General features: G+C 39.0%; 1 protein-coding gene across 3 annotated transcripts in view; it reads right to left on the reverse strand.

Annotated features, from left to right (window-relative positions):
- Nucleotides 1-19,530, reverse strand: part of cntnap2a (contactin associated protein 2a) — a 338,398-nt gene extending 318,868 nt beyond the window's left edge. The window contains exons 1-5 of one of the 3 annotated variants that reach the window (XM_071485431.1): nucleotides 18,972-19,530; nucleotides 16,113-16,179; nucleotides 14,282-14,370; nucleotides 11,572-11,712; nucleotides 4,732-4,834 (exon numbers count right to left, since the gene is read on the reverse strand). In XM_071485431.1, coding sequence (XP_071341532.1) covers nucleotides 4,732-4,834; nucleotides 11,572-11,712; nucleotides 14,282-14,299 — 262 coding nt within the window. In that variant the 5' untranslated portion in view covers nucleotides 14,300-14,370; nucleotides 16,113-16,179; nucleotides 18,972-19,530. The remainder of the gene's footprint in view (nucleotides 1-4,731; nucleotides 4,835-11,571; nucleotides 11,713-14,281; nucleotides 14,371-16,112; nucleotides 16,180-18,971) is intronic. The other 2 variants (XM_071485429.1, XM_071485430.1) reach the window with 2 other exon arrangements.
- Nucleotides 19,531-20,631: the final 1,101 nt, after the last annotated feature.

Here is a 20,631-nt window from a genome sequence, read left to right on the forward strand (position 1 = left end):
TGAGAAAAGGCTAATGTGATTCTATATCAGACAGGCTCTAGGGGCATCCCATTTAGCCACACACAGTGTCACTTACACAGTGACTTAAAGGCACATCCTTTACTTTTCACACACTGGATGTGGGAATGTTAAAAATTTAAACCCTGTCCTTCACATACGGAGAGATGGATAGCAATGGAGCAAGGAAGAGCTGAAGAGTTTAAGGCAGATTAAAGAAAAGATTTGCTTTTTTAAACGGGTTAGACTATCAAAATTAAAAAAAAAAAACACTAATGTGCCAGATATCTGTGCATACAAAATATACTTGAATGATGTCATGCCACACATTAATACATTATATGTAGTGAGGAGATATTTCTTTTTGAAATTTTCTGCGTGAATCATCTTTATCAGAGAAACATGTTAATTTGCACTGCAAGTGGAAAAATTAATGTCTCAATGATTGAGACATGGTAGGTGGTGAGACACCTGTTGTAGTGTGTCTGCTATAACAATAACAAATGTGACAACTCATTAGAGCATAAAGCTGAAGAACAACGAGGACAAAGGCAATCTACTTTTATTGAGTTGTGTGAGCAGCTGTGATTGTGTATGCACCTTTCAGCTTGTGTGAGTTTGCATTTCTGAACGTTCTTATATGTGCATTTGTGTGTGTTCATTTAATTTTGTTGGAGCAAAATAGCTCTTCAGCAATTGATATCACTGTGCTAGTCAATTAGGTGGTACTAGAATGCAACATAAACCTGACAGATGCTTCAGGGCAAGTTTGTGTGGGAGAAAATCCCCAGTTTACTGCTCAACATAAAATCATTTGTGGAACCATACATGCATAAAAAAATAAATGAACATGCAAATGCACACAAGCCCACATACAAGAGGACAAAACATCTCTTGTTACTGCTCCCTCTCTCTCTTATTTTTACATTGGTACACTTACCTCAGCATTTTCAGTGTGCACTTGGGAGACTCCACACAGTCGGTGGGTCAACCAGCCCATTGACTTTTAATATGTGTGTGTGTTTGCCCCAGTAGGATGAAAATGTTAATCTTTTTTAGTCCATGCCTCAGACCATTGGTCACAATGACATCGTCTGTTCCCCCGAGTGTTTCACATCTAGTCCCTGAGAAGGGATAAAGTCGGTGCTGCTGATCCGATTCAACATTCTGTCTCTCTGTGTGTGTGTGTGTGTGTGTGTCTCTCTCTCTCTCTCTCTCTCTCTCTCTCTCTCTCTCTCTCTCTCTCTCTCTCTCTCTCTCTCTCTCTCTCTCTCTCTCTCTCTCTCTCTCTCTCTCTCTCTCTCTCTCTCTCTCTCTCTCTCTCTCTCTCTCTCTCTCTCTCTCTCTCTCTCTCTCTCTCTCTCTCTCTCTCTCTCTCTCTCTCTCTCTCTCTCTCTCTCTCTCTCTCTCTCTCTCTCTCTCTCTCTCTCTCTCTCTCTCTCTCTCTCTCTCTCTCTCTCTCTCTCTCTCTCTCTCTCTCTCTCTCTCTCTCTCTCTCTCTCTCTCTCTCTCTCTCTCTCATGTTGCAGTTTTATGCTAAAATTGTTTAAATTCATTTTCTCCTCGTTAATCTACACCCCATAATGACAATGTGAAAACAGAATTGAAACATTTTTTTTTGGCAAATTTATTAAAAGGAGAAACTTAAGTATTCAGACCATGTCCTCAGTACTAAGTACCCTTGGCAGTGATTACGGCCTCGAGTCTTGGTTTTGATGCAACAACCATTGCACATCCAAATTTGGGGAATTTTTGCCATTTTTCTCTGTAGATCCACTCAAGCTCTGTCTGGTTGTATGTGGACCGTCAGTGGACAGAGATTTTCAGGTCTCTTCAGAGATTTTTGCGTCAAGTCAGGACTCTGGCTGGGACTCACTTCAACAGACACAATCTCTGTACTTTGCTCAGTTCAGCTTTCCCTCAACCCTGACCAGTCTCCCTGTCTCTGCCATTGAAAAACACCCCCACAGCATGATGCTGCCATCAGCATGCTTCACCTTTGGGATAGAACTGGGCAGGGGATGAACGGTTCCCTCTGGACATGGCTCCTACAATTGAGGCCAAACGGTTCAATCTTGGTTTCATCAGACCAGAGAATCTTGTTTCACACAGTCTGAGAGTCCTTTAGGTGCTTTTTGTTAACTCCAAGAGGCTTTCATGCGTCTTCCACTGAGGAGAGGCTTCCATCTGGCCACTCAGCCAGAAAGTCCAGAAGTGATGCTTGTCCCTCTGGAAGTTTCTCTCATCTCCACAAAGGATCTCTAGAGCCTTCCCCAGAACTGTGCCTCAACACAGTCCCGTCTCTGAGCTCTGAAGGCAGTTCCCTCCAAATCATGGCTTGGTTTTTGCTCTGATATGCATTGTCAGCTGTGAGACCTTATATATACAGAAGTGTGTCTTTCCAAATTATGTCTATCAACTTATTTTGACACGGGTGGACTACAATCAAGGTGTAGGAACTTCATGTGTGATAACAAAGGGACTACAGTACATACGTCATACCTGGGAAGACTCTGGGCTGTAATCATTGCTAAATGTGCTTCAACTAAATACAGGGTAAATGACCTGAATACTTACAGTATGTCAATGTGATATTTCAGCTTTTTATAATTTTGTTAAAAATCCTAAAATTCTCTTTTCACTCACAGAGTGTAGATTGATGAAGTGAAAATTCATTTAAACAATTTTAGCATAAAGTTGCAACATAATAAAATGTGATACGAACTTAATGGATCTGAATATTTTCTGAATGCACTGTAAGCAAATAAATTTTACCTCACTACTTACAGAAGAATTTAAGACATACATATGTTACTTTTTCCTCCTTATTTGTGTCATGTGGCTTATGATTTTGCAAAATAGCCTTAAGTTTAGTATAACATATATTTATAGAAGAGCATTTACATGATAAGGACTTCAGATCGACTTTCTAGTTTGAAAGATTCAATGGGTCCATATAATTTCAATTCCATTCATTAGGCTACAAGTCTTTAAATCAGCCTTGTTCAAGCCCCCAGCTGAAGAGTCATGTAACAAGACACTGAATGTCTTCTTGCTCCAGGGACACTGAGGCTGACTCAGTGAGACCTGCCAAATGAGGGATGCAAGAGGACTGAAGATTTCCATAAAGGAATCAATAAAGTTTTATAAATAGTGTTGCCACTGTGACACCTATTCGCTGTGAGGTCGCTCTTATGAGCAACAGCTTTGAAAGATAAAAAAAAACGCACTGACCCCCCCCCCCCCCCCGAACTCCCCCTGTCTCTTTACTCTTCTGTCACACTGACCGACGCACGCACAAACGGCTCATAGCGTCTCTTCGCTGTTGTCTGTCCTATGGGATGATTAATGAGGCGCGTCCCCGGACACATTCAAGAAGCCCTGGCGGTCACCGGGGGAATCAGTCACACCGAGCCCTCAGAGTCGGCTCAGTCGCCGTCAGCAAGATCGGAATGACACCAAGCCGAGTGCTGACGATTCCAGTAAAACAAAGAACCAATCGCTTTAACGATGGATGGGACCGATAACAGCACATTAAATCTTACAAATGTCAGGCTGCTGGTAGGTTTCAAAATACAAACTACAACCTAAACGAAATAAGTAGCCTACGAATAAGCCTATATCCCACAATATACGACAAACACCCTGAATCCCTATATCTATGTCATTGTGAATATTAGAGTAATAGGTTAAAGTAATGTACTACAAAAATATGCACTGTCAGGAGATGTGCTGCCTAAACAAACTCGAAAATTACAGGTTGTTAATAGGCAAAAAAGGACTATATAGGACATTCCGAGGCTTAAAGTGCGGGGATTTAACTACGCAAAAAAAATCCATCATTATCATCATTTGAGTTCTAAAAGTTGCCTCCAAGTTTTTCAGTGACCATTTGCTGAAAAATAAAGTAGTCTAAAATAGGCCCAGTCCCGGTAATTGCGGAGAGACTCATGCAAATTCAGATTGCATAGAACAATTTACATCAGATTGCACAAGCAATAAGATAAAGAATAGAAATCTTTAATTTGCCCCTGGGTCACTAACGGTGAAGAATCAGCTTCCAGGGTCCATTAGAGCAGAGCTCCCCCATGAAAATTTGGAGATTCAACAAAACCTCTGCATTTGGATTTCTTCGGGGGAAATGCAGTGTAATGATCTGAAAACAAATGCAATGTTCTCATATAACGTTAATGAAGAAAGGGCTGAAGAAAAAGAAAAATAATAACCTGACATTTGTGGATTGATTTCAAACTTTTCGTGACTCAAATGCACTCGGCCCCAGGGTTGAGACTGCACAAAAGCAGCAAACCACAGCTGGCATGCTGAAATGCCATTCAGCAATCCAGCCCTTTTCTGAAGGCACTGAAAACCGCTGATCAGAATCACCCAACGGGCATAAAATCCCGGGCGCTAAAATCAATGGACCAGAGACCCTGAGGAGTTAACACGTGTAGGTCTAAACTCAGAAGGTAAGCCCGCTCTCTCTCTCTCTCTCTCTCTCTCTCTATCTCTCTCACTCTCTATCTCCCGTCCCTGCTGCAGCCTGGCTCTTAAGCTCCAGAGATTACCAGCTGGCACCACCGTGGGGATACCTGCAGCCCCGCTGCTAAACGCACCATCTCTGCCTTTATCCTGCTCTGCTCCAGAGACAGACTCGCTCTGTTTCCCATCCATGTCCAGTCTTACCCGATGGGCGCTTTGTGACACATCCAAAGATATAAAATAAGAACTTACGGGTTGTTGGCAAAGCTCCGTGCACACCGTTGACATGGCAGAAAATCCAGAAAGCGACCGGCAGTAACAACGTCATTCCCTGGGCAGGACGGTGCCGGTGCATCTTCACGACCGGTGTGGACGCAGCAGAACGGAAGAGGGAGAGGAAACACTCAGAAAAAACAGCAGGGTGGCGGTAACACAAGTCACTCCGTCAGACTCGCTTCGCAGTGGAGGACTGGCAGAGAGGAGACTGGCTACAAGCTCGCTCTCTCTCTCCCCCCCCCCCCCTCTCTCTCTCCTGTATCTCTTTATGTAGGTCTCTCTGACTCTCTCTCTCCCTCTCTCTCTTTCTCCAATAAAGAGATGATGTAAGGATCGCGCAGACAAACAGGCTGGCCTGTACTTGCAAGCGGAACGCACTTCTCTCTGCAGCTGCCTCGCCTCCTTATTTAGCGATCCCCGACTGAGACAAAACAACAACTACAACTACAACAACAACAACAACAATAACAAAACCAGCAACAACACCCGCGTCTCAACCTGCACAGGACGAGAAGACGGAGTGCGTCTGTATTACACGGTGCAGTCTCCAGTAGTTCAAGGAGGCATGACTGAGCGCGGCTCAAATGCACTAAACTGATTTCTCCTCTCCAGCGCTCCGGTGCGCTGTCCGTGGTGCTGAACTTCTCTCAGCCTTACTGGCTCTCCCTCTCTAAATGTCTTTCCGTTTCTTATAGCCAGACAGTGCCCCCCTCCTTCTCTTAGTGGTGGTGGTAGCCTTGTACTCGGTGCACTTCACACCAAAAGCTCTAAAAATTTACACACGACCTATGGTCACTCTCTTTGTCTTGATGTCTCTCTTTATCTCTTCTAATGATCTGCTTTCAATGGAAAAAAAAAAAAAAACAAAAAAAAAAAACGCTTTTTGGGTTACTGCAGTTATAAGGATTCATTAATAAACAGTCCTACACATTTGTGATTTGCATCTCTTATTCCCAACAGACAAAAACAATCACAAGCTATTAAGAATTTCAGAAGTTCACATGATTTTTTTCTACAAGGTTAATTTAGAATTTATCTCAACAGACAACATCTTTAAGGGCTGTTGTATAATCTGCACAAAAATTCCCCATAATGACAGATTAAAAAGTTTTTACATATTTATTAAAAAAGTTGATCCTAACTGATGAGACATCTGTCAATGCTCTTCTTGGATATACCTGTATTAACTTTGTACATCTCAATTTTATTGCTTCATATTTCATAAACTTGGATTATGTGTTTGGGGAGAATATCTGCAGTAACAGTTAACTTAAAGTACTTTCCCAATTTCCAAGGGCTTGGGGCTGGATTTGGCTTGGCCACTTTTAATTTAAAGACATTACACTTGTTATTTAGCTCTACAGATGTGTTTAAGGTGACAGAAATCTAAGTCATAAATGTAAAACAAAGGACGTATTGAGCTATCTGTGGCTCCTTCCCTTTCTGCTAACATTAAACAGTAGTGAGCTGCACAATGGAGAGTTTGTCCTGTAGGAATTAATCTCAGCCACACTTCTCTCAGAGTAAACCTTTGGGTCATAGCTGCTGTGCTGGTTCTCTAGTTTTATTTGTTCAGTTTGTATTGGTGAACAGCTCTAGCGGACTTTGGTCCAAATGTTGTGACTAAACATAAGTGAGAGAGGGATGAGCTCCCAAGAATGTAAAGATATTTTATTTTTTTTCCCCCCCAATGTATTCCTCTGTTTACATAATTCTCCAAACTACAGACAGTTCCTTTGGTTTTGCTCTTTTACCAAGAAAAAATCTCAGCCACTGTACCTATCTCTACTTTCCATTGCAATGATGGTGATTCATTTGTGTTGGTGATGTTTTTGCTATTTGAATGAGAACGAAAATCTAGAAATATCCTCCAGAAGCTGGTGAAAAAAAATTGTTTTCATAATGACAAATTGCCTTCCATATCTGGCTGTCAGCATTTGTCACTATCATGTCTCAGTCACTGTCATCTGTCCAGAACATAATGTGTGATTATCATTACTACAGGGAACATTTTTCTAAATGGAGAAAATTGTAGTCGAAAATGGAAATTTCATAACAGACAGATCCATCACTGGTAATGTCTAATTTATTTCTCCTAATGAAGGACTGACTATGATATTCAGCATACCATTATCATGGATGCCAAGCCATGGGTCAAAAAGGTGTTACTGGATTATCAGTCATGTCTGTACAAACATAAACAGTAACATATTTCATATTGGTTATCAACAGCATACAGTATTTACTACTGTCATTTTCTCTTAATATATGCATTATTAGATTGAAATTAAAAAGATACAGAGCCATGATGTATTTATTTGCCATACCACTTATCCTTTCAGGGTCAAGGTGGGGCTGGAGCCAATCCCAGCTGACACTGGGTGATGGTGGCATACACCCTGGACAGGTCACCAGTCTATCACGCTCACATTCACACCTATGGGCAATTTAGAGTCACCAATTAACCTAACCTCTGGATTGGATTTTGGAAACCCATGCAGGAGGGAGGAAAACATGCAAACTTTAAACCCAGAACCTTCTAGCTATGAGGCAACAGTGCTAACCACTGCTCCACCATGCTGCACCAACAGAAATAACATTCCTACGGTTTTACAAACATCATAAGAGTTTAATTCACAATAAAATCTGTTGAATTTCATTTAATAGTAGGAGGCACGCATACAGCACACAAAATAGAAACAGATGCAAACCTTATATAGCGCTGCTGGTATTAGATCACCAAAATATTTAGCAACAGGAAACCAGCATTATCTCAAATTCTATTTTATTAAAATGTTGTCTTTAAATTGGTGTCATCTCTGAAATGGTTACAGTAACTGTGAGTTACTGATATTTACATTAATTCTTCCTAACATGCATGAATCGTATGAGTAGCATTACCTGGCTGGCTCATTAGCTCAGTAACTAAAGGTAAAGATAATCTTTTTCCTCAAGATACAACAAGGTGAAAAGCTGAGGGAAATATGGTCACAATCTCCCCTTCTGTTGTCTATATAAGTGTTGAATAACAGCCAGAAGTGTTTTTGCAGAATATTACAGTGAAGTTGACCTTTGAAAAATTATTCTATTTATTAATAGAATAAAATTTCATCATTTTATTCTATTAAACATTTGTGTTCAGTTGTGTCATAACTTCAGTTTTGTGAGGTCACAGTGATCTTTGACCATCAAATTTTAATCAGTTCATCTTTCAGTCCAAGTGAATGTTTGTGCCAGATCTAATGAATTCCCTATGGGCATTCCTGATATATCACATACACAAGAACATGAGGACTGCCTGACTTTGAACTTTGACCAACAAAATCTGGTCAGTTCAACTTTCAGTCCAAGTGAATGTTTGTGCAACGATTGTCTTGAAATATCCCATTCAAGAGGTTGAAAACTTTTTTTTTTTTTTTTTTTTTTTTTTTTTTGAGGTCACAGTGACCTTGACCTTTGACTACCAAAATCAAATCAGTTCATCTCTGAGTCTAAGTGAATGTTTATACCAAATTTGAAGAAAAGGATACTTACTGAGATATTGTGTTATCAAGAGTGGGACAGACAGACAAATATCATGACTCTTACCACAGCTGTTGCCAGTGTGGAGGCATAATGACTCTTGACTGATGTTTGCAAGGTCACTGTAAAAGTCACCAACTTTTGAGGTTTCTTAATAACCTAAAACAGTGTGCTATTTCCTAATCTTTCTGCTCATTTAGCCTCACTGTAACAGCAGTGAGGTCACACAGTAAGGAGGCAAGTGTGATTGGTCCTCCTGTGCACAGTCAACGCGCTGACTGGCTGGAAAGTAGAATGGTAGAGTGCCAAGTTAGAGACTGACATTGGAGAGTGAAGCTTTTCTTTTTCCTTAAATTATATGGCCAATACATTGCCATGACTTCATATCTGTGGTCAAGGATGTGCCAAATAATGCACAATGCTTATTTATATTGTTTTCTGCTCTCTCCCTTTTCCTCTTTTTTTTTTTTTTTTTTTTTTTTTTTTTAAATCTTTCTATAATTTTCCGTGTCTCCCTTTCCCTCCTCTGCCCGTTGATTACTCCATCCACCCCTTCACCATGCCTTTTGCAGTATGACAGTGCTCTTTCTCCACAAGGACTGCAAATGGGTTTGTCAATATGTCATGCATGGTAATTTACAGCCATCATTCATTTCATAAAAATAACAGTGATGACTGATGGCCCATAGATTTGGAACAAAAAAGTTGATGACAGCAGTGATGAATCTCCAGAGGAAGGCTGTTTTGTTAAGTAAGACGCTTGTGAGAAAAGAGCAATTTTCACAGACAGCTGCTACCCTGGTTGGCTCACTGCTGTTATCTACCCACTGTAGGACAGAAAAAAGGTTCTGAGGTGATGTCATATGTGTTCGGGGATCATTAGAAAAGATGACACTTTTATCTCTCACAAACAATGAGGAAAAGTCTGTTCTGCTAAACAGTTCTCTTAAAGTCCCCCTGCAATGAAAACCAAGTTTTAACCTTAACATATTTTAACCTATATGATACAAAACATGAGTGAAATAAACAGTCAACGTTATGACTGCATATTTCCACCTTGGAACCGCACTGTACCAATGAAAATCACATAAAGACTGATTCAGAAAGCAAGGGCTGAAACTTTGTTGTGCACCAAAAACTCTCACTCTGTAGTGGCAGACTCCTCATCTGAGTCTGGGTCTGACTGAGGCTCAAACATGTGTGGCTGAATCTCTAATGTTTCCTTTGGTAACCATCTTGATACACACTGCTGGTCAACCTAGCACAAGCAGCAGTGGTGGGCGGTGCACAAGGCCTGATCCAGAATTTCTCAATGAAGTAGTAAGCATAGATTTGCTTCCAGTCCTTTTTCAAGGTTTTGTTTCTCATTTTTTATGTAGGAAAACTATGTTAAAGAAAATATTCATCATAGCTGAGTATTTATTTATTTTTTTTTTTATACATACTTTAAAATGTGTCTTGAGTTTTAATTGAACAAGTTTAAGAGAAAAATCTATGGTCTGTTTTAAGAGGGGAAATTACTGTGATGATAACGTGTATTATTATAGTTCTGACTGCACAATAAAGTAGAATCTCAATAAAGTTAAAACGATAGACTTTATTTAATATACTGTAGACTGGAGAGAAAATCCTGGATAAGCAATGTAAGTGGTCTAAGGTAAAGAGGGAATTCTTAGCTGAATACCCAATACAATTTGAGAGCTGGCGACGAAATTGCTACCCCAGGGAGGAAGTCAGGGGTGGTCTACAGATTGATTCGATGCTTTGGTAAAAGTAAGATAGGATCACAATAATCCCTCCTCTGTGATTTCATCAAGAACACCTATTACTGAGTTATTATGGAAAACTCAAGTACACAATAGGGTCAAACTACCTGTTTCATTTGGTGTACAAGTGCAATTGTTTTAAGCATCTTTGAGCAATAAGCAAGTGTTTTATCTAAGTGCCCATCACTGCTGCACATGAACGATAAACTGCATACACAAATCCTGACGTCTTTAAATCACAGGCTCAGGGTTAGTCGTCAACTCAAATGATGCAAACATAACGCTCCTACAGCAAAAAAGTTCTTTACATCGGATAAAGTTCACTCATAAAAATCTGAATAAGCATAAAATGCTGGTTCAGGGTTTTAACACTCATGATCATGCTTAAATGTGGCTGCCATCAACATCAGCTATACAGTTTTAGTTCATTTAATAATTTTGAGTTAAATATAAGAATAATTCACATTGTAATGAAATATGTTTTGTTAATTAACAAATATAATTACAAACATACACTTAACACATGTCTAAAAAGGACTTGTCTAATATTATCTTAGCGGAACCGATAATTTTATTACGGCAGGGTTAGGTCATTCTTATTTGTCGCACTCTATTGCATTATCACATGAAGCAGAGCACCTTCCAGGTTAATGCCTTGAAGGATAATGCTTCAAGTTATGTTGCTGTATAGTGATATTCATGAAGATTTGGATTAACTGAAGACTCTTACAGTTTGAAGTTAGTGTGGCCAATGAGGTATGCAAGGTTATCTGTTCGTTTCTACATTAAACTTATGGCTATTGGATATGCTAACAGGCTAGCTAATGGCTAATATGTGAGGTCAGTTCATATGATAGCAACATAATAACCTTCCAAGGTTTCAATGAATGTAATTCTAAGTTTAACAACTTACTGCCTTTGAATTTAATGGATATGAGCTATATTTTGTGTTTGTGGGATATTTGTTTTAATGGTTATTCTCAATGAGAATGCTCTGTATTGTACCAGTCACAAAATATGATTTGTGTATTTCATTTTATCCAGTTCTTATGGCATACAAAGATGTGCAAATAAATGCCTGTAACCAAGAGAATGCCTTGTGTCCATGATTAAATTGGAGGAAAACCACACTTACAATATGTCACAAATAATATAGCTGCCAGATTTCATATGAATATTAAGTATGTTAAGTCACATAATGACATCTGAAGTTTCATTCATAGCATACCTCCTGATATCCATGGATATTTTAACTGTAAACAATCACAATTTGTCATGCCATTCCTAAACATGACTCACATAATTTCCAATGCAATACACAAATAGGTGGGAAAATATAACAAGTTTTGTTGTCCTTTTACTTTTAATTGCTTAATAAATTATAACGGAATCAGTTTTATGCTCACACATCACTACACCCAGCATGCATCCTGGTGCAATGCTGCCATAATGTCTGAGAATAGCAGTTTTACATCCTTTGTGAAAATTTATATTTTTGGTTTTCCTGGCCAGGTTTCCATGTGCTTACCTTATTTGATGAGCTTGGCCAGGTAGCAGGATGTAGAGGTGCTGTCTTGATTAACTCTCTGTATACACTGTTGCTGTTGATTGGATGTCTGCAGACTTTGTAGCAGAAGTATGATGTGGAGATGCTACCTTGTTCCTTGACCTGCAGATATATTTGGCAGTTAATTTTAATACATATATTACAATTAAACTGTCACTTTTCAGGATGAACTCAGATCAAAATAATCCAGTGGGTGGCAGTTCTGCAAACTGGTTAATAAGAGAGGTCAGGGGAAAATGGTCAGGCTGGTTTGAGCTGACAGACTATCGTAACTTAGATAACCACTCTTTTGACATAGTCACATAATTATGTGATGAAATAATGTCATAGTAACTAATAAAGCAAGTACATTTTATCTGTTTTCATGGGAGAATTGCATGTCATTTTTATCAAACCCTATATTTCAATTTCATGTTATGTATTATTTGCAGTTGAATATGTCACACCCATATAAACCTCTGTAAAATCACATAACCCCCTTTGTTCATGTTATGTTTGTCTTTCCACTTGTATTTTGAAACTAGCTGACATTTGATCATGCAAAAGAAAAAGTGTTTTTTTTTTTCCCCCTGTTTGACTGGCAATTATACCAGCTTGACAGAAAAAAGAATAATGATTCTTATCATCTTTGTAATCTACAGCAGTTGGAAGGTAGTCTATAGTGACAGCCTTTGCTTTACTGTGGTGAGTCTCTTTACAACCATCTGAAGGGAGCAGGAATCAGTCCCACCTGCAGTCTCTAACACAGCAGATCTTCTGGTTACAATTTGTACATCCAGCACCAGACATTAGGAAAAATAACAACAGTGCAAATCTGTGCAGTAAACTTGTCATTGTGATTGTTCTACACTTTGTAGTGTGGATCAACAGGCATGCTGGATACTGACACACTGAAAATAGTTATTAGAACTTCTCCCTCCACTAATAAATCCTTTAGAAGCGTCTGTTCCTTACCCCACCCCACCCACTGCCTCCATCCAAAACAGTGGGTAACCAGAACAATAATTAGTTAATCAAATGGCAATTTTCTTTTTAACAAGTCTGGCCAAAGTAACACCTGGAGCTCTGCACACATACAATGCAAGTGGAAGTGTCACCAAATCACAAAAATGATTTGACAGCTTGCTCAGGTTTCATTGTAGTGTTATTCTTTAAATTCTAATCTATTTGTGGATCACATTTATGTTGCTATTTGAAGATAAATCAGACAACAACATCCCAGACAACAATAAGTTCTCTCCGAGTAAAGCTGTTGACAGGAAACTGTCAGTGCATCATGATGGGGAGAGTTTTGTGTTTAAGGGGGATAAAAATAATGACTATACTGGCCATGACTGACACAACCACTAATGCACCAACCTATAATGTATGATATCACATTATTTCTGATCTCACCCCATGCACCTGGCCATTAAAATACTTGTGTGCTTTGCACACCCAACACACAGGGCAGGGCACATTAAGCTGCAGGCTTCATATAGGTGATAACTTGTGAAAATAAAAACTTACTTATGAGATAATTGTGTTCATACTACATGTGTATCTTAACCAACTTCCCAGAGGAAAATTTTACTGCTCAAAGATTGCTCTGCAACAGCTCAGAAGACAGAACTGATTCTCATTTCAGCCTCATTTTAGTTTCCATTTCGTGGGATATGTTTCTCATTTCTCTCCTAAAATTTACTCAGTGAAATAGGTGAGAAAACTACTGATAGTGAAATTTTGTTTTGGACCTATGTCTAACCTGTACTTGTATAACTGACACTTGACAATGTGATGATGTATGCCTTCTTGCCTGGCACCAAGGGGTCTAGCAGATATGCAAGAAGATACTGATTTATAGTAGTCAGGAGTTACTATGTATGGTATATTGTCAGAACACATGTTGCAACCTACATAAGATCTGTCTTCAAGAGTTGCTCTTTGTCAATATTTCCTGAAATCATGTTTGCTGATTATTGACCCTCATGGTCACTGATAATAAAACGTTCAACTGAGCTTCTACCTTCCAGTATCGACTATATTATTCCATGTCTATCAAATTCTCCTGCCTCCAACAAGTTCTTCTTATCTCCTCAAGAAATCATCTTTACAACTACCAACAGGAGTCATACTTGAGACTTCAGGGAGATAACCTGCTGAACTCAGCCCAGTGTTTTTCTATATATAAACTAACCCTATACCAAGGGGTGTTTCCAATATTTTGCCCACGCCATTCATATGAATTAGTGTTGACAAGATATAAGCACCACTTCTCAGTTTATCCCCACACATTTCAACATTACCACAACAACAATTACAGCCTCCACAATGACCATTAAAATAGACCAACAATTATCAAACGGATTCTGTAAAAACTGAATATTATAATCCTCATGAGGAAAAACAAACCCAAGAACACTTTTACAAATGCTAAAACCCTTTATTGAAATGGCCAAGTTTACCCAATATACAGCAACACTTAATAAAATGCATTCATTTTGAACAGAATGGTAATGGGGCTATAAGCTTGACAATGGTGATCTCTTCAGAAATAAGCAGCTGCAGATTGCCTTGAAGATACATTTTGTAACCGGTGCTGGTTGTCGTAAACAGGCTGTCTGCCCCTATAACTTACTAACAGAACTTAAGGTACAGGTGAAACTGATGCCCTCTCTCCAGAGCTGCTCACCTGGTGATAGCGAGTCATGTGTTTAACGATTTTTGACCTTCAGTTTCTCAGTGTCCATCTATCCATAGTACCACAACACATGATGTAAGCTGCAAGAATAAAACAAATTAGAAATTAGTTCTTACATACAGTTACGGCATTGTGCCTAGTTGAAACCATTTACTGAATTTTTACTGGGATAACGGTTAATGTCCAGTCTTTGCACTGAGCTCATTTAACTTCATGTCTTGGTGTTGTAGAGCTGCAGTAATTTCTGACCACGACATGATGCTGAGCGCATAAACTTAACACAAAAGCCACTAATTTTCCCCTTTCCATACATAAGAAATTTTTTTTAAAAGTGTTTGTTGGAAATTATCCTTTAGCCTGGCATAACTTTTGGATTGCTTGGATTACATTTTCTGAGCTTCATTTCCAAAATATGGTGAAACTACAGGCTCTCAGCAGTAAGGTTATATTTGAATGAAGTGTTCCTGCCACTGCATTGCTAACTTAAGTTTTGAATGAAGTGGATAGTTGCAGGAAATGTGGAGAGACAGGGTGATATTTGGGTTAAATTCAGAAGTTCAATCCATCCCTATGTTACATTTTAAAAATACCTGGACCCAAATGCAGACACAGATCACCAGATGCTGTTCAAGAATCTATTTTTTTCCATTTAAAAATTTAAACATGGATCAAAATAGGAACAAAAAAAAAAAAAAAAAACATCCAGTTCAGGCAGGAGATAATCCAAAAACAGGCAGGCAAAACATAAAAACAATAACTAACCGAAAACCAAGGAAACAATGGGGAAAGTCAACAACACAGGAACAAAGTGGGATAACAGACCACACACACACACACACACACACACACACACACACACACACACACACACACACACACACACACACACACACACACACACACACACACACACACACACACACACACACACACACACACACACACACGACAAGGTTGACTGAACACAGGTGAAACACATTAGGGCAGGGCAGACAAACTTCAGGGAAACAGGACAAATACAGGAAGTAAAAACAACAAAAGACACATGAAAGCTACTTCAAAATAAAACAGGAAATAAACCAAAAAGTCCAAATAAAGTCCAAAAGTGCTCCAAACAAGCAAACAGCGTCCATCAATGCAAACCACAAGTCGCTCTCACAATGAAAAACAACTACAAAACAAATCAACTGCTGTATGACCTATATCACATATACTACAAATTCTAGTAGGTCCGCTTGGCTGTAAGTCTGCAATATTGATCTGACGGGGGTGAGACAGGGAAAACGAGATGAAGCCACTGTGTGTCATACGCATACTTAAGAAGAAGCCATCTGAGCTCACCTGTTCCCCCAAAGATAATTAAGTAACCTACTCCTCAATGTTCTAATGAATCTCTATTGTGCTTCACATGAGTCGCACTGAACTCCTGACTGAAATTGGATAAATTTAATTTTCATAGCAAGGGCACACTAGTCACAGTACATGATGTGCAAGTAGAGACAATGATTCAGGCCAATTTTAATCACATGCATGGACTTCACATTGGGATGTGACTGTTTGGCAGGATGATTCACACAATAGGTAATGCAGTAAAACCATAAGGAAACAAAAATAATTCAAACATTGAATATAGCTACAAACCCTGAAACTATGGCCAAATTTGGGCAGATTTGGCCAAGAATTTGAGTGGAAGGAGAAGGAAAAAAACAAAAACAAATAAGAACATAATATGTACATAAAATAAAAAGAACTGTGTAGTAAACTACCAATGATTCAGTTTGTCATCTTTGGGTAAGCTGAGGTCTAGTTCACAAAATCTTACCTTCTTTGATGGGTTGTGGAGTCTTTTGAGCATGTCGTCTTTATAATTATCCGCTTGGTTTTTCATTCTGTAAAATACATGAAAGGAGAACAAGGTTTGATTTTTTAAAAAGTGGCCCTTGCTTAATGTTATTATTTCATTATGTCTCATAACTTGTTGCAGTAGTTTTTTGGGTTGGCATCATTTGTTACACAGATTTTCTGCTAAATTTAACCATTGATTGTAAAGTTTCATAAAGCTGTGATTATCCTTGAGACTATGATCTAAATGGTCTCACTACAATGACAGAGTAACTATGCGGGCTAAGATGAGTATACATAAGTACAATAAGGCTCATTAGAGTCACAGGACTCTCAGATTTCCAGTCATACCCAATGAACTCCAGGACTGTTTAAGGCCCACAGTATACAGAAATAGTTTCCTACACCATTACAGAGTGGGGTGAAAAAAAAGCATTTATACTGCATGCAATAAACTGCCAGATTATTGCCCAAACTGAATGTAATTAGCATAAAGTGGGCATGTGTGCAAAGGGGACTCCTGTCAGTACTCAAAGAAGCCATTTTCATTCATGAATCTTGAGATGGGATGTCAAGGGAATCATCTTAAAATGACTAAGCCAGTTTTTCTATCGCCAAAATTAACTCTGGAGCATTATTTATTGCTACCAACATAAACAGAGGAAAGACAGCATTTTGGCAGAGGTCAACCTCTTAAAACGATTGGGGAAGCCAGCGACCTCAGCTGAGACACTGTCTTACAGTCAGAAGGTATAGCAGGCTCAGCTTTTAAGCTACAGCTACAACTTGCGGCGATTCTCCTGTGTTTAGACCTTGCTGCAGTAAAAGCTTGCTAAGTTCACAGTCACATGTGGTCCAGGCTTGAGGCTTGCTAACCTTACCATTTTCCACATGTGCAGACCGTATTTTTAAAAAAGAATTAACATAAATACTTATCTAAAAGTCTAACCAAATGTCACTTCATTTTATCACATTTAGATTATTCTTTTGCAAGGGCTCGTGGTGCTTCCCCTGCCTTATGTAGTGCTTTCCTCTTCTTCTAATCTGTTTCTTAGTAGACTGGTAAACTGCTTACACTATAGTTCTCCCAGTATTTTTCGTATGTTAAGTCAGCCCACCTTGAAAATGAACTATTCACAATGCAGAGTGCGTAACAAACACCGCTCTTGTCCGAAGACATTTTCTAATCCTGACTTATGCATAAAATAGTAGTTTTCTTGCTCTTGCAGTATTGACTAGTGACACCGACTCAAAAACAATTAAGAGCAGCAAATCATGAACAGTCATGTGCTCTGCCATTGTACAAATATGAGTGACATTTTGCAGCCCTTTTGAAACTGCTTAACTCAGCGAGGATAGTTACATCTCTTCACACTTTTTCATAAACTTTAGTTATTATCACGATTCATAAGGCATTACATTTAATCACCTGTGACTGCTAGATTAGTTGCATGGCTGGTGTGTGCAAGTCTTTACGATATGTGACTGGAGCTTTAGAGTGCATGTGTAGAGTGGGGATAGAAGGCGACGCTTTTATTGATTTTCATTTAGAAACAAAGGTTTCTTCACTGTGTATGGGCTTTTTTGTTTTTGACATTGCAGCCTACCTCCCTTGCCATGTAGTGCCAACTGATGAAGTGTAAATAAAGTTAAAAAAAAAAAAAAAAAAAAGAAATTTTAATGACAGTGATTTTGCATCACATTGTACTGTCTGAAAAAATAAATTTGTTGTTATATGTGAGCAACAAGTCACAAAAGCAGTAATCAAATATTAAAAAAGGGAAAAATAGTACATAACAGGAAATGGAGTAAAATGCCCTTCACTGCTTTACAGAAACCACGAGTTTTGAATTGCAAGGGCCAAAACAGTCACGTCCTTGTTTGTTATCAATCGTTATTTCTTGGACATTTTCTGATTTTCTCTGAGAGGGGGGGAAAAAAAAAAAAAAAAAAAAAAAAAAAAAAAAAAAAGCTCAATATAAAGCTTAAGTGGAAACTGTCAGGTGTACTTGACACACACTTCAGAGCTTCTGTGTCATACATAACACCTCTACCTCTTATATCTCACTTAAGTTACCAAGACAGTTCAACACTTGCTTTTCAGCTCAAAATGATAGAGAGAGGGGGGAAAAAAACATTTCAAGACAGTCAAGTTTCCCACAGAAGACAGTCTGATTTGTCATATCAGAAGAAGCATGGATATAACTAATAATTATTAACACAAGCTCCCCTCAATTTAGATTTGGTGGTTAGCCATGAGGCAGCAGCTAGAGCCTTAATCGGTACACCGAAAAGCAGCTACAATTAATGAGATTAGTTGCACCTGTGCTGTGTTTGATGAGTTAAAACATCCAGTGTATGAACGCCAATAAGTATTATATCTTCATCATATTTTAACAGAGTAGCTCTTGGGCTATCCAACAAATAGTTTAATTCTATAAAACATAACTAAGCCTGTGGTTAATCCCAAATGATTTGAAATCTCTTGCTAGGTCAAAGCTGGTCCTGAAGCCTGAAAAAATATTTTAGCAATACCCTTACAAAAGGTTTGTCGGAACCCAGCTAAGCTTTTAGCAGATGCGTTAGCTAACATGCCTTAGCATTAGCTTCTTTGAAATGAAAGCAATAGGAGTGACAGTAACTTCAGCTACACTGTGCTTTGTATCATGGCTCAACTGTGACTCTAGTTTTTTTTTGCTTTGTGTTGCCTTGTGTGTATGTGGCTTCTCTCACCTGGCTCCTTGCTCCACCATAGACTGCACATATGCAGTCACTCCATGATGTCTCCAATATAAATAATAAAGACATGTAAATAAAATAATATTGGCGTTTCACTCACCTCAAAAAAAGAGAAGCACAGACTTCCTAACATTCTGTTATTTGTCCAATATTTGCATGTGAAATCCTCCAAAAGGCACCAACACCACAAATGCAGCCAAGGGATGTTCAATTATGGATCATTTCAAGCCACACCACCACCATTTGCGGAACTGTAGATTCTGGCACGACCGTGTCGACTTCATTTTTCAGCCCCAGAGGTTGCAGCTTGGGCTCCACTCCACACCTGCTGTTAATCATCTCATCAAGCTCGCAGTTCCCCAGGCTTTGCTTCCACTCATTGCAAACTGTTGAGTATACAACGCAGTATATATGCTTTCGTCCACTTAGGCTACCTTCTTGAGTCTATTCTAGTTCAAGTAGTTGTTTTCCTCCCATAGTTCCTAACCAGTACAATGCCCAGGACACCAGTGCCTGCCTTCAGCCAGCAAAACTGCAGCTGCAAAACTCCCTGATTTCACTGAAGCTGCAGACCTCCAGCTGGAATCCGCCGTTCCCTGCTTTTCCCTCCACCCCATCCCCTGCCCTCGCCTGCCGCCATCTCCCCCTTCCCAGTAACCAGCTCAGTTACAAAAGTCCCTATGATTAAGTCTGTGTTGCATCTCCCTCGCATTTTTGCTACATTTCCAGAATGACAGCTGTGTGTTCCAGCACAAGCATATTGTATGGTAGAGACGAGCACCCAGGTATCTGTACGCAACAGTGCTATTTGCACCTGGGATTTAGGCTCTCCTGGATCACTTCAATGAGTCACATGGGAGAAGTTCTTTCAGAAAGGAAAACAAAATATAATAATACAAATTAAAAAAATAAATAAAATTAAAAGAAAGATAACAAATAACTATTTCTAAAAATAAGTAAGTATCAACTTTTGATTTTATGCAAGTCAAACCCCAGTCTCATGGGGTAAAGTCAAAAGCCTTTCTGTGATAGTAGAGTTTAATAAGCGCCTGACAGCAGTAGACCTGGCGTATGGCTCTTCAATGGTGTATAACAATTTGCACCATCCTGTACGCATTTCTTTAAGGGTGCAAAAAATAAGGTGCTTAGGGCACCACTGACCACCAACAACCCAACAGACACGCCAGTGGACTGCAATATTTGCAATATTTCTCCATGACACATGCAGCTTTCTCTCTTTCTTTACCATTGCTCGACATGTGTGTAATACCACACTTCATGGAAAAAATATGCAATACTATTCTTGCAAACAATCTGAAATATTATACCTCATGTAAATACACTAATGATGCAAATATGTTTTTTTTTTCCTCTCTACCTATGCTTATACCTACAGCACCTTTGTTTATATCCTGCTTCTCCTGTAACAAAACACAAATTTATACCCATGGGATTAATAAAGTTCATTTTATCTTATAATAAAATATTTCATCCCTATCACTCCCAACTTATTGCACTTGCTCTGTACTCCACGTCTGTCTTTCACTCGCACTGTGCGTGTACTGAGAGAGAAGGTAGAGTGCTGCTATGTTTGACTCCCAAAAGAATCACAGTGGAATTGACTTATGTTAATTAACGACCTTTGGTGTCAATCGTTCCAGGGACTATTTGCATATTCTCAAAATAGCACTAGAAGTAGGGAAATCAACATCTACACTTCTGTGAAACCCTGGCTCTCTCTTGCTCTTCTCCCTTCATAC

This window comes from Trachinotus anak, unplaced genomic scaffold (genome assembly GCF_046630095.1).
Source record: "Trachinotus anak isolate AG129_WGS33_773 ecotype Australia unplaced genomic scaffold, CSIRO_AGI_Tana_v1 ptg000009l, whole genome shotgun sequence".
Lineage (NCBI taxonomy): Eukaryota > Metazoa > Chordata > Actinopteri > Carangiformes > Carangidae > Trachinotus > Trachinotus anak.